The sequence below is a fragment of the Hippopotamus amphibius genome, chromosome 14 (genome assembly GCF_030028045.1).
Source record: "Hippopotamus amphibius kiboko isolate mHipAmp2 chromosome 14, mHipAmp2.hap2, whole genome shotgun sequence".
In the NCBI taxonomy this organism is placed as follows: Eukaryota; Metazoa; Chordata; class Mammalia; order Artiodactyla; family Hippopotamidae; genus Hippopotamus; species Hippopotamus amphibius.
This window is the reverse complement of record NC_080199.1, coordinates 9,826,632-9,841,880: the sequence shown is the minus strand read 5'-3', so window position 1 is coordinate 9,841,880 and position 15,249 is coordinate 9,826,632. Positions and strand designations below refer to the sequence as shown.

Genomic DNA, 15,249 nt, shown 5'->3' with positions numbered 1-15,249 from the left:
CATCTGGTCCACTGTGGCCACGTGACTGGTCCTCTGTCACCCATCAGGGGCTGCGATGGCACTTATTTTGGGGACTCCAGGCTTTCTCTCTGCTGAACTAATCACCACCTCAGTTCCCACAGCTCCTGCTAAGATCTCTGGTTCTCAGCAACACCCCCTGTGTTAACTTCCTAGGGCTGCTGTAACAAATGGCTCAAGCTCTGTGGCTTGAAACAACAGAGAGGTATTCTATGACAGTTCTGGAGGCCGGAAGTCCAGAGTCGTGCTGTCAGCAGGTCTACACTCCCTCCAAAGGCTCTAACGGAGGATCCTTCCTTGCCTCTTCTAGCATGTAGTGGCCCCAGGCAGTCCTTGGCTGGTGGCAACATCATTTCAATTTTTGTCTCTGTCTTCACATGGCCTTTTCCTCTCTCTCCCTGTGTCTTGTCCTCATCCATCTCTTATTAGGACACTTGTCACTGCACTTGGAGCTTATCCAGATAATCCAGGGTAATCTCATCTCAAGATCCTGAATTTAATTGCATCTGAAAGGACCATTTTTCCTAATAAGGTCACATTCACAGACCTGGGAGTTAGGACATGGATATATCCCCCATTCAACCTCCTCTAGTCTCTCTCTGGGCTCTGATCTGGGACCTTGTTCCAGCAGTAGTGTTCTTCCTACAAACAGGCTCTCAACTCTCAGGGAAGTTTGGAAGTTCTGCCATTCCAGGTAGGGGCTAAGAGAGATTGGTTCCGGGGGGGATCATTTAGACTCTGTCTCTACATACCTCTCAGGCAGCTACCCAGCTCTGTCCCGGCTGCCTCATGTCCGTGTGGGGCCCCTAGCAAGGCTCGCTCCTCCTCAAGTTCAGACAAGAAGTGGCGAGACAAGTCTTGGATGTCAACACACCCAGGTTGGTACCCATACTGCTGCTGCCCTGGGTGAGACACGCCTTCAAAACGCATAGCCTCCCTGTCTCTCTCTGGGCTCTTCTGTGCCCCTCATGCTTCATCTCCAGAAAGTTCTTATTTCCTCTCAGAAAGCAGGTATGTGAAGGAAAATGGGAGTAGGGGTTTGATGGGGGCACACAAGTGTGAAGACTGACAAGCAGAAACTACACCCAGTCAGAGTATCCCAGGTTCGGTTCTGTGCCATCGGAGCGTTCTGATTTCTCAGAGCTGATCTGGGCCAGTGGGTCTGGGTGCCTCTTCTGAACGCTGCTCATTCAAGATTGTGACGGGCTGATTAAGAGCCCAGCCAGGGGCTTCCAAGACAGCAAGATACCAAGAAGGAGGATTTAGGCAAGAAGAGAATTGTGAGAAAGGCTCTCCAGGAGGCATGAGTGAAGACAGGGCCTTGGGAGCGTGGGGCTAATTACAGCCCTGGTGAGCAGGTGAGCATGGCCAGAGCGTGGGTGCCTGGGAGGAGGCTGGGGGAGACCGAGAGGCAGGCCAGGGGGTTGGCAGTTTGCCCAGAAGCCACCAATGGAAGTCGGGAGGCGTGAGAGGGATGTTGTAATAATCACCAAGTGGTGGCATTCCTTTCTTCTCTGTTACATTTTTCCTGTTAGATATTCTGTTTTTTTTATGCATGCAATGCAGTTATTTTAAACTGGCTTATTGAAACAGTACGAGACAGTGTTAAGTGCAGTTTGACAAAAGTTATTAAGTATGCAATGTTTTGCTACTTTATTTAAAAATCGGTACATTTTATATCTCCTTTTTGGAGGAAAGAGAGAAAATCTACCTTCAGGGCAGAAGAACAGAAAGATAGATGGCGGATTCTCGCTGCACCTTCTCTTTTTCACGGAGATAAGAGTTTGATTGTCACGGTAGAGAGAAGGTAAGACTCAAACGGGGAAACGCTTTGGCTTTGCTGGGAAAAATGCTGAGGGCACTTTGCAGGTAGAAAGCCTCTTGCTAACACCCTGGAGACCAGCTCTTGGCAGGGGCTTTGGCCACAAACTTAAGCACAATGTATGAGAAAGTTTAAAGTTTGCTTTAAACTACATTAAACCTAAGTTCCTTTACTATCTGAATGTTCAGGCTTCCCTGCTTAGTTAACATGAGGACGTGATGGCAAAAACAGACACTGTACTTTAAAACGAGTGTGCAGCTCGAGTTTCCTCCTGAAACTCTGGACAAGGATGTTTGTAGCTCCTTGTCGCCGTGTTCCTGACGTGTAGGGCACTGTGCTAAGGTGACGACTGGGCACTCGGGGTCTGGCTTTGATGTCTCTCCCAAGTGGAAATAGGAGATGCAGGAGAGGTGAGGTCTGCAGCTGATTGGGAGGAGGTGAGAATTACTTCGTAGTTCTTTTATCAGACTCTGACAAGGTGGCAATCACCCTATCGTGATAGAGAAATAGAAGTGAAGGGAGGGTGGCAGCGTGGTTTCCGTCGTATTCAATTTTCATTGTCAGTAAGACATTATTTTCCTACAAACCCAGTGCAGACTTGGACTGAGGGTGCGGGCTAACTTGGGTGTCAGCCATTTCTCCCCACCCCCCAAAAAGTGAATAGGAGTGGGGGACAGATCCTAATTCTGAAAGCAAGAACCATTCCTCAGTCCTCAGTGCTGCTTTTTGTTGCTGTTGTTTGTTCTGTTTTTATAGAAAGCTGAGGTAATGATCATTAACCTGAACCCACTCTGTTGACGTCTGAATCTTATTTTCAGCCAACGTCTACCAACTACTGGTGCCACCTGCGCTGTGCCAAAAGGCTTTCCATAGCCACTAAATGAGATTCACAGGTTTATATTAAATGCTACTGATATAATAAAGAACTTTTACAGGGATTTGTCACATTGAATCACAAAAGCTTCATAATTTGCATGAAACCCTTTTACCTTTATGCTTTGCTGGTTCTAAATCACGCAGTCAACCTGTTGTGTGCATTGTTTATCTTTCATAATTTATATAATATTTAAATTTACAATGGGGCATGGGATTCTAAATCACTATTTTTTCTTAACAATGTAATTTCTGGGGTAAAAAAGGCTAATGATATATCCTTTCATTTCCTCTTGAGCTTTGTTAAATAAAGCACACATATACTTTCAACACAGAAGTATTTAGGATATGCAATGCTTTAAAATAAATTCATATTTATATTTTCAGGCACTAGCTACTTGCCACTTTTAACAGATCTATAACATTGCATTACATTAATACACAACACACATATTTGTTGTACCATGTAATACACAACTGATGTAATGCATCCACTTCCTTATTTTATGATCTATATGGACACATTAGGAATCACCAATTTCAATGAAAAAGTTGAGAATAACTATTAAAATAGCCCAGGTATCTAATTCTTTATTTTTCCCTCAGATTATAATGCCCGTTCTCAAGATATTTTTAGCATTGTGAATGCATTCAGTGTGGAAAAAGCCACAAATCAGCTCTCTGCAAGCCTGGCACGTCTCCTTCCTAGAATTCTTACGAGTGGGGTAGCAGCCTCTTGGTGGGACGCTGACCTTCCAGCTTAGCGGCTTTCAGAAGCAGTGACTCCAGGTTCAACATGGCTCCGGCCCCGTGTGGTAGGAGGCATTCAGCTATCATGATTTCTTCTGACCTCTCTTCTCCTTCTCTAACTTCTCCTCTCACTCTTTACACTCCTGAAAAAGCCAGGTTCACCTGAGCTAAGGTATTTGCTATGTTGAAGTCTGATACCTTTAACCACAGACAAACTGGTTTTTCTCCATTTACCGATAATGCAATAAATGACTGAAGCAGTGTGTTCCCCAGCGTTATAATTTCTTCCAATTTTGTTGTGACATAGTCCCTCTGTGGGTTCTCATTCTCTCTACCGAAGAGAGAGGCTAGGTTAGCATGATTCAGGCTGATGAAAGTTACGGTATATTTTCTCAAGAGGGTGGCTTTACCGTCTTAGAATGGGTTCTCTGTAGCTTCGTATCCTATTTCGCATTCTCTCCAACTCTGCCTGTAGTCCTGCACCCACTCTATCTTTCCTTTTTCATTTCCATTTCTTTTCTAAAGTTTCCTCTTATTATTTTCTTTTCCTTTTTATATAGCTTAAAGGCAGCCCTTTAGCTGAAATGTCACCTTTAATCTTATTTCTTTTGCTACTGTGAACTTTATTAATAATTTCTATTTTTTAAAATTATTTTCAAGTATATAGTAGAAGCACAGCAGGCATCTGGTCAACACCCCATCATCGTGTGGTTTTCTTTTCCCTTTTACCATTTGTAATCACACTATCCTAAGCTGTCTTGCAGTCTGTAGTTGGAAACAATTTCATTTTTCATATAGGTCAACAAAAAGTCAAATGTAATCAGAGCAATGTAAAATGGGAAATGTTCAACACAGATGCACTTTTAAATGAATTCTATGAAATCAAGTCATTTAATTTACACTCTGGAATGCCCATTTTTGTCAGCAAAATATGACTATTCTCTGAAAGCTGCTGCTACAGAAGCAAAATCAAGAGATTGCTGTGTTAATGTAAGCACTTCAAAGGTAACAAAAAGATGATCCACAATGAATGCTTAATTACATTTTCTCTCTTTCAATATTCACATCACAGGGCTTTCCTTTGAAACAATAATAAAGGGAAAAACACTGAAAAAAAAAAGTCTTCCAACTGCTTGTCTTTTATCGTTCTTACTCTCAAAATTGGCAAAAGTGGGGGAAAAGATGGATTTCATAAGCATTGGGCAAACGGCAATCAGTCAGGACAGAAATACAGAATACATACCTGGCGGATGAGAGAGACATTTTACAGAACAGTAGATAATGGTTATAAATATGCATTTGCTACACACTTAAGCCTGATTTTCATTGTGAGCTGACAAATTGGTGGCCCCAGGGGGCGATGGAGTAGCCTGCTGTTTCCTATTCCAGAACAAACTGCAGCCAAATATTTTTTTTTTTCCTGCTTGGTGCATGCCTGCTTGCCCCATGCCTGCTCATCCCTGAGAAGACTAAATCCAGAGCTCCCCAGGTTGTGTGGCATCACGGGCCCATGTGGATAAAAATCAAATCAGACCTCGTACATTTATGAGGATTTTTTCTCTTTTTTTCCAACTTGGGTTAAAATGCTTTGCAGTATTTTACAAAAACAAAAAACAAAAAAACAACAAAAAAAAAACCTCATACAATTTAACCAAAATGCTCCTTTTAAGCTAAATTCAAGCCTAAAGTCAGGCTTATGGAATAGAGATTTTTAACTTATAAATGTTCAGACTTGAAGGCTATGCGATGCACACATAACACGGGCCTCTCAACTCCACGCACATATTTGTATGTTGGTCCACAAACCATCTCCAGCTGTTTCACTGCCAATATTTTTAAAATTTCAGATCACGTTTACCTGGAATGATTGGGAAGCAAATGTTCATTGTGTGCATTGACCACACAGCAAGCAACAGCACGCCTTCGTGCTCCTCATCACTTGTATCATTAGGTCCTGAATCACAGCGTTCATCTGTGGTTGGTCTGTGTTTACTAGTCCAACTTCCTTCTGTACTAGTTGTAGGCTCAGAGAGGACCGAGGTCAAGCCCTTTCCCTCTTTGGCCAGGATGTAGGTTAGTACTCATATAGAGTAGTTGAGATTTCAGTAAAACTGCTGAATTGAATTGGGCTCACTTGATAGAGTCCATGAGAGTAACTGACGGTCTGAGGAGAATGTTTAAGTAAAAGCTCCAGTGACCTGGGGAAGTGACTCCAGTCCCTAGACTTTCTGGGTAGTATAGAAGGAATATTTTTAGTTTCGATAATTTAGTTATAGTTTTCTTTCACTGAATTAATCATTCCTCATTAAAAAAAATTATTCATAAATTTTAAAAAAATCTGAATTGACCTTTTTGCTTTAGATATAATCAGAGAAACCAATTACACATCTCAAAGTTTTAAAAATATCACATAAGTCTAGATGAGAAAAACTGATTTGAGTTTTGTTTAAATAGTGCATTTCATCCAACTTATACTATATATAAACAGTAAGTTGAGGTGGATAAAAGATCTAGAGATGAAAGGCAAAAATTTTAAATCATTAGAAGGAGACAGGGGACAATATTTTTCTTTCTTCAGGGTGGGAAAGACTTTCTTAAGCTAAGTCCAAATTAAATATCAACGATAAGTGAAAAATTGATAGTTTTGACCACGTCAAAATATAATATCAAAAGCCATCACAGACAAATTGGAATAACAAAATATTACTAAGAGATGATATTTGCAACATATATAGTAGTTAATGGATTAATATCCAGAATCTATGTACCACTCCAACAGTGAATTTAAGAAAGACAAACTAGCTTTTAGGAAAAGGGACAAAGTATATGATTGGGTGAGTCATAAAGAAGATAGCCAATAAACATACAAAGAGGCACTCCCTTATTAATAATCATGGAAACTGCCAAAGTGCAAGTTAAGGCAAAGAGATATCACCATTCAACTCAAAAATTGTCAAAATCTTAAAAGTCTTAAATATCCAGTAGATGTGAGAATGTAAGAACACAGGAATTTTCAACCACTGCATGTGTGAGCGTAAATTAGCGCCGTTTGCCTGTAGAACAGGGGTCTGCAAATTGAAGTTCCAGAGAGTAAATATTTCAGGCTTTGAGGGCCAAGAGGCAGTATCGAGGGTATCATTCAGGGACCTACACAACCATTTAAGATGCACAAGCCACTTTCAGCTCACAGGCTGTGGAAATAAAGCCTGTGGACCAGGTTTGGTGCAAGGGTTTGCAGACCTGTGCTGTGGAGCCATCTGGGCCACATCCAGGATGCTGGATTCTCCCTTCAGGCATAAATCCTAAAGAAACTCTCGCAAAACTGGACACAAGGTGCAAACGTATTAGCTGCAACATTGTAAGAGCAAAATATCGGAAAGCAACCAAAATATCTACTAGGATGGGAACTGAGGAGCAAATACGGCATGTTCAGTCAATGGACTACTATAAGCCTATATATATTAATGACTAAATTAGCTTCATGCGTATGAAGATGAAAAGATTTCGAAAACAATATTTGGTTAAAAAAAGTAACATAATAGATGTAGAGTTTGATACTATTTATTCTTAAACTTGCTACTCCTAATGATTTGTAAGGAGGGGAAAACAGGATCAAATGTAACTTGGCCTCAGCATGGAGTAGGGTCACGATAGCAAGAGAAGTATATGCACCAGACATCACCCTTCTCCCCCAGGGAGGGCCAGCAGTGCGCGGGAGCAGTGCTCCTCAAACTGAAAAAATAATATGAAGGGTATAAAAAAATGTCTGTAGATAATAACCTTAAATTAAAAACATTATATATTTTAATGGATACACATATATGTGGGAAACTACTATATATTTCATTGATTTTTAAGAACATTTATTTTCACATTTTAACAATCTGGAATTGGGATGCATTTTACAACCTGTGTGTATAGTTTAATTTTTGTTAATGTTACACAAAATATGAGTCTTTTTAGAGTTGGTAGTATGTTACCTTTAGTTAAATATGACTTAAAAACTGGAAGATGGATTCATACCAAATTCATCATTGTTTAGGAGAAGGGATGTGGGGAAAGAGGAGAAGAGAAAGGGACTTGGGCAAAAATGATACTTTACACTGATCAATAACACGTCTAGAAATTAAAAGCATCTGAAATAACAACATTTTAGCATTTATTAATATATAGCTTGAAATGCACACACTACCTTATTCAAATTTGAAGGGACTCAGGGGTGGTGATAGTTACAATCACCCTCTTAGACCCCGGCTAAAACATCCTCAAAAATACAAGTTCACTTCGCATGTACACACAAGTTCACCTCACATGTACACAGCAACCTTGGAAACTAGGTGTGCGCTGGGCCTTATTATTCTCACTTTCAGATATAACACAACACAGAGATCAGGCAAGATGTTTGATTCTTCCAAAGTCACATCTACGGACCAGCAGAGAGAGGTACTGAATCTAGATTTTTGGACTTCAACTCTGTAATCTTGTACTCCACCATATTTACCAGACTGCCCTCAATGACATGCAGACTTTTCAATTCTCAACGGCTTTACAGATTTGAAAAAATGATGGCTAAAAGAACAAATGATTTCAATTTTCAGTTTTAGAACTACTTTTTGAAAATCACAATGAAAAAATTATTGTCCAATGAATGTTTTGGGCAGACACTTAAATCAGTAGAATGAAGGTGTAGAATGAGGTGTGGGCTTTCAAGCCATGCTCTGTAGATTCCTAAAGGCTCAAGTGAATTTCAGTAGTCCTTGGAAATGCTTCAGTGTTCCAAAATCAATGCATGTTTTTGGCCTAATAAGGAAAATTCAGGATGCCCAAGAAGTCTATTACCATATTTAGTATTTTATTTCATTATATTAGTGATCTCTGTAGAAATCCACTTGAAAAAAAATTACTTTGCTAACTAATTTACTACGCTAGACCGTTTTTCTTTCTGCTGGCCTCCTGTGTTAGTCTCTGACTTAAGAATCAGATCTGTAAGTGTGAAAAATCTGCAGTAGGGAGAGCAGAAGATTATACTGTTTTAATGGAATAACAATTAGACAGATTATTCCCATATGCAGATGATTTCAACCATCTATCTTGCATTTAACCCGTGATCAATAGTCTGCAAGCTATTCCATAGTCTTAAAGGAACATAAACACATAGTAGGTACTTCATAAACATTAGTTGAGTTCATGAGTAAATGAATAAATGAATGAATGACACAGATTAGAGGTCCTGGAAGGGAGGATGCAAAGACCTCAGGGTCAAGTGCCTGCCAACACCAGTGCAGCCAGATTCATCTCCAGAAGCCAGACCTCCATTCCCACTGCTCAGTGTTCTTTTCTATTGTGAATATTTTAAAAGTCACCCCACATAAAAATGCCAAAACTATTTCTACATGATTCCACTATTTGAGCCCAGGACCTTCTGCCACATAGTAATGTATCTTAATACACCTTTTGATGGACATGTCTTTGTTTAGCAGGTCTCTGCCTATAGCTAAATGAGACACATGTAGTGTCTCATTTGCAGTTTGACACGTAGTTTCTCCAGCACCTACTTGATTCATAGACGTTTAGAATCGGAAGGGACCTTAGAGATTGTATGTAATTTGTTTTATCTTAGTGACTCGGGCAGAGGTTTGATTTGCTGCAGACGTGCTCGGTGACAATGCCAAGTTTCATAATCTAGGCAAGCGGCAATAAGTAGTTGAGACCCGGCAGACCTCGGAACATTCTGGCTCTAACATTTATACTCTTTGTGACACTGGGCAAATTAACCCCTTAATTTTATCACCTGTAAAGTGGGAATATTACCTAACTTGGTTGTTCCAAATATTAGGAATAAAATTATAAAGCATTTTGCCACTCAATAAAGAGTAGCAGTTGTTTTTATTTCATGTGTTCCTGATGGAGGGTAACATTCTGGGTCCTAACCTTGGGACTTTTAGCGTAATATTAGAGCTTGAATTTGGTTCTTAAATATGTACAAACTTATTACATGGAGATGCACAATTTGACATTAGAAAGACCTAAGAATTACATCTCTTAGGATGTCACAAGCCACATTTTGTAACTTTTTCCTTCCTTTTTAATAGTGATACATCGAAGAGAAAAATCTGCTTGTGCGACAGAGGAAAATTTTTCCTGGATTTTGGCATTTAGTTTTTATCGTGCTTTTTACAGTATTCGCAGCCATGTGTTTTATTTTTCCCCATGTGTTTCTTTTAGTCACACAAAGTGCAGAAACACTGAGCTGGTTTCTAATTAACTGACTGCACCCTGAGGTCTCCAGCTTCTGTTTTCAGTTTAATTGCAGCTGTGAAGAGGATACCGTGAAACTGAAGAGAGTGTCTCTCCTTGATAAAAAATAATAGTAATGTAGTTCTGGTCTGATCCTTAGATGGCTGAGGGTGTGAATGCTTAGAGATGGTTGTCAGTACATGGATGTGGGGTTTCCATTGTGTTTTGTCTTGTTTTCCTCATTCAGATCACTAGACCTTGACGGAGACAACTTCTTACTTAAATCTGAAATCTAGTTCCTCAAGTAGTTCTTCGATTCACAGACGTTTAGAATGGAAGGGACCTCATCCAACGGGGCTACTCTACCTTGGTTCTCTGGCTCTGATTCTGAAACTGACAATAAGCCAAAAATCTGCTGATGTGCATCCCATTGTGAATTGTAAGACATAACTGAAAAGAAATGCCAAACTCACCAGAGTGGCGAAGAGGTGATAGAGAATGAAATAGATGGCGACCACAGGTGCCCACATGTGTCCCACGGCATTCAGCGTTTGGTCCATGACGTCAACCCATCCTTCCTGGGTAAGGATCTGGAACATGGACATAAATGCCTACAAAGGAAAAGAATGGGAGTACTAAACACCAGCCTTGGGCTTGCATGCAACTTAAAATTAGTATAAGGTGTTGAGGACTTTGAACTCAATATTATTGATTCAGCAGGGAAAGAGCAGCCTTCATTTAACAGACAGGAAAGGGCTAAGAACAAAGATCCTAAAAGCCTGATATCTAACTATTCAACGTGGAAAATAATTACCCTGAATTAAAATTAGCCTTGTTGGTGGCAAATACTGCTGAGCAAATCAGAACAAAATTCAGGAACCTTGACCTATTGCCTTTCTTGTTTTTCCTTCAGCAAGCTAACTATTTAACATTTCCAACAGACTACTGTATTTTTTTTTTTTTTTGCTGTTAAGCACAACTTATTTTTATAGTGAATTACATTTGATTGTCTAAAGGCAAATGAGAATAATAACCTTAATTTTACTTTTATAGTATCCATTTATCAAATTATTTCAGTTATGTTAAAAACATGAGACTCTTTAAAAAAGAAATATTTCTAAAACGATATGGCAATGCTGAGCAACTTCATGAAGATGAACATAGTTTTCACGATTAAAAAAAAAATGTTTTCAAGGCAGAGTCAAGACCATGGAAGAAACCCCAAGACCAAAAATAAAGTAAAATAAAATGCTGATAAAATGAAATAAAAATAAAAACGAGCATTCCAACAAAACCCAGCCAAGTTAAAAGACTCATTCTCTCTCCGCAAAGATCTTTGGTTAATGTCATCCCTATCTGTTTTTCTTATTAAATATAAGGTTATATATGCACCTCTGACTCATGTACCCTGTGCACATTAGTGGTCAATAAATACTTCTTATGATGAGTTGGGTAAAGTTGACAATTGGAATCCAGTGACTCTAAGAGAAATCTTTGTAGACTTTAGTACAATGGAAGACATAAATTGACTTCTCAAGTATTGGGGTTCCGAGAAATAAAGTCGAGGATAAGACAAAGATGGACAGAACCCAAGATAAAAGTTCTGTTACACTGATAGTATCTTAGAGGCAAAATGGACCCTAAAGATAAGCTAATCTGACTCATTCTTTTTGAAGATAAGGAAAAAGAGGCTTAAAGATGGGTGATTAGCCTAAAGTCACTCTATTAATTTGTAGCACTAACAGAAGTAGCACCAGGTATTATAATTCCAAAGTAACTACTGCTTCCTGTGTTCAGTGAAGTCTAGAATCTACTACTTCTAAGGTCTCATCACACAGTAAGCTCTCTTAGCAGTTTTCTTTACTAGGGATAATCAAATTAACTTTTTCAGAAGTGCACTGTTCAATGCCCAGCACTTAGGAGGCCTGTTTGAACAAAGGAGCAATGAATTGTTAAACGAATCTTAAACTAGGAGATAAGTTTCTCCTCTTACCCTTCCTCCAGGTGTGAAACACTTAACTTCTCCTTGAGTTCATTTTTCCATAACCCCATCACCCTACAAAGTGTTTTACTCATGAAAGTATGAACTATGTTGTTATTGATACCTGAACACAGCATCAACAAGGACGGTATGATACTTTCCTTGTCAGGGTGTGTAAGAGAATATTAGCTTTAACTCATCCTAAAAATGCTTCAGAGAATTTTTCAACACATAGTTTAATCTCACGAGTATGCCAGAACTTCTCATTGAGGGCAATTATTTCTTCCCTGCGTTTTTTTTTTTTTTTCTATTGAATATTTATTATATTTGAAGGCAAGGAACACAAGTTCCAAAAATGATTCACTTAAAAATATCAGATTGCTATATCTTCTTCAACAGAGATGTCACCAGAGTGTGCAAGTGTGTGCACCTCCAAAAGACTCTACAGTAAAAGGGGAAGAGTCAAAACACCTACCAGGATAAAAGGAATTTTTCTGGACTTGGATTTCTTTCCCCAATGGTGACAGGAAAGCTTGTGATTAAGTCCAACAGATTTATTGTTGGTACCTAGAGGCCAAAAAATCCAGGTGTCCCTTTCAGCTGCCTTGGGCAGAAACCAACTTAATTTGTTTTCATCTACGGGGTGAGCTTTCAGGAATACTCAGCTATTATGCACTCAGTAAATGCCAGGGAACACGGAGTTATGGGTTTGTAACCTGTTTCAATGAGATAAGCAATGTGGGCAAGAACATCGGGTTACCCTCTACTCTTCTCAGAGTTTCAGAAGAAAAAAGTCTCACTTCTGCACAGCTCAGCCACCTGCAAGTACGTACTGCGAGATGCTGTGAATTATATTTGAGAGCAACGCTTTCTGTTATAACTTAGTTTGTGTTTACAGCCACTTACATGAATAAACCAGTGCAAGGTAGGGCCGTGAAATACTTCTATCACAGGCCGAAAACTAATTTGTGTCCTGCATGAAGGGTGCCTTATCAGTTTTGTTGAGATTTTATCCAGAAATTTAAATCTCAGCGATTGCTTGAGGCGTGGATCAAATACACTTACTGACTTACATTGTCTGCAGGATCTTGAAGAACCTGCTTACATCACTTATTCAGACGTGGATGATCAGTGGTTCCCGAAGGCTTGATGTGTTGGCGATTGAGATGAGGAAGACATGGTTTCTTAAGAAATTTATTATCAGGAGTGGAAGAAAAAGATAAACATGGTCAACTCTAAGAAATGGAAGAATGAAAATATGGTGCGTAAGAGAAATATGACAAAGCTACAAGGAACGAGTTGGAATGACAAATGTATTCCTCTCGGGTGAGTCAAGAACAGTTTGGGGAAAATGATAACAACTGACTTTCCTGAGGAAGTCAGGTAGAATTTAAATGGTGGAGAAGGGAGTGCTGAACAAAGGCCTGGAGGCAGTTGTGTCTTTTCTCCGAGTCCCCCGTTCATATCTTATGCCATTTCCTGTCCTGTTGACATTTATTGATTTCTGCCAGCTCTTTATAAATTAAGAAAACTAATCTTATAGCTGCCATATATGTTCAATATATTTTCTCTACCTTTTTATGGTATTTTTATTGACACAAAAATGAATTTTAAATTTCTATGTGGTGTAATTTGCCACTCCTTTTATTTAAGGTGTTCTTCTTTCGCTTAAGAAGACTTCTTGCCCTGCAAGATTAGATATAAATGTACCCATATTTTTGTGTAGTAGTTTTAAAGTTTCCTTATTTTATTATGTTTAACATTCTAATTAGAAATCACTGTTTAAATCAGTTTAAATCTGGAATTTATTTTGGTATAAGAAATGAGACAGGAATTAATCTTATTTTTCTTTTCAATTGGTGATCAGTTGATTTAGCACAATGTAATTTTAAAAATTTGCCTTTTCTTTACTAATATGAAACATCCCCTGCATCATACGTTGAATACTCATAGGTTTTCGGCTGTATTTCTAAACTTTCTACTCTTTTCCATCTATCTATTTCATCTCCAAATTGCCTAATAACTGTACATTTTAATAACCAGTAGAGTCTCTAGCCCCTCCTTATAACCTCTTGCTTTCTGAATCCTTTTGTTTATTTTTATACGTTAATTTTCCCAAAATATCCTCTTGTTTTATTCAGTGGAATTTACATGAATCTAAGAAAAATTGATATTGTTCCCAAATTATCTTCCAATCTCAAAGAAAGGCACATCTTTCCAATTATCAAGTCTTTATTCAAGATTCTGGACAAAGACTTCTTTATAGGGTTTTTTGTCCACTTTTTGTTAAGCTCATTCGTAACATTACTTTACAAAATTTTAATCAAGGCGATACCATATGACTAAGACATTATGCGGTAAAGAAGCCTGATGATTGGTTTCTTAACGGATGATAAGCAACGGCCACATGCTTCAGTATCTCCGTTCCACTTCCCAGAAGCCTCTGCTTTTAACCACTTCTGTTTTCAGTCCTGGCGGTGCTACCCACATCCCCATTCGGTATTGGTTTATCTACCTTAGACAGAGACTTCCGTTCAACAATACTTACATTTTGTTTGTTGTTCATGATTGGCTTGTCCGTGCTTGTCAGCACGTTGCTATTCAATAGATTGACAGTCAATATGCTGACTGTGAAAACATTGTTATATGATACTGTTATCCTGGTAATGTGCTAGGATAATACTTCCTCCTTCAGGACTCAATATTACATGTTTGGTAGTAGAAGGTAAATGTTCACAGTTAAGTGGAGGCCCTTTTCTGACTTTCATGTCTCAGAATCTGGCCTGGTTGAATTCACTTTATTTGATTCACAGTGTTCTTACACAATTTTCACTTTTGTTTTGTTTTGTTTTGGTGGAGAGTTTCTGATTTGTTTTTCACATGTTCCCTTGGGAAAAGAAATATATGCTTTCTTCCTTCTACCTCAAATAGCTCCCAGATTCTCACAGATTTTACCTATTGTTTGGAATAAATTCCACTCTTCCTCTCCTACAGATGTTCTTCTTAGAGGCTTCCATTTCCCAGAAACCATCTGATTCTTACTCTCAGACATTTTCCTTGGCGTCCTCTTACTGCTGTTTTAATTTGGACTAATTACCTTCTAGGCCTACTCCACAACTGTCAAAGCCTTTTAAAAAAATTTTTACTGATGCATAGCTGATTTACAATGTTGTGTTTAATTTCTGTGGTAGAGCAATGTGACTCAGTTACACATACATACATTCTTTTTCATATTCTTTTCCATTATGGTTTATAACAGGATATGGAATATAGTACCCTGTGCTATACAGTAGGACCCTGTTGTTTGTTCATCTTACATATAATAGTTTGCATCTGCTAATCCCAAACTCCCAATCCTTCCTTCCCCTACCCTCCTCCTCCTTGGCAACCACAAGTCTGTTCTCTACATTTGTGCGTCTGTTTTTGTTTTGTAGATATGTTCATTTGTGTCATATTTTAGATTCCACGTGTAAGTCATATCATATTTGTATTTGTTTTTCTTTCTGACTTATTTTGCTTAGTATGATAATCTCTAGGTCCATCCATGTTACTGCAAAGGCTAAGTCTT

General features: G+C 38.8%; 1 protein-coding gene across 1 annotated transcript in view; it reads right to left on the bottom strand.

The window, feature by feature from the left end:
- NALCN (sodium leak channel, non-selective) overlaps positions 1-15,249 on the bottom strand; it is a 305,890-nt gene that overhangs the window by 116,834 nt on the left and 173,807 nt on the right. The window contains exon 13 of the mRNA XM_057707941.1: positions 10,174-10,311. Coding sequence (XP_057563924.1) covers positions 10,174-10,311 — 138 coding nt within the window. The remainder of the gene's footprint in view (positions 1-10,173; positions 10,312-15,249) is intronic.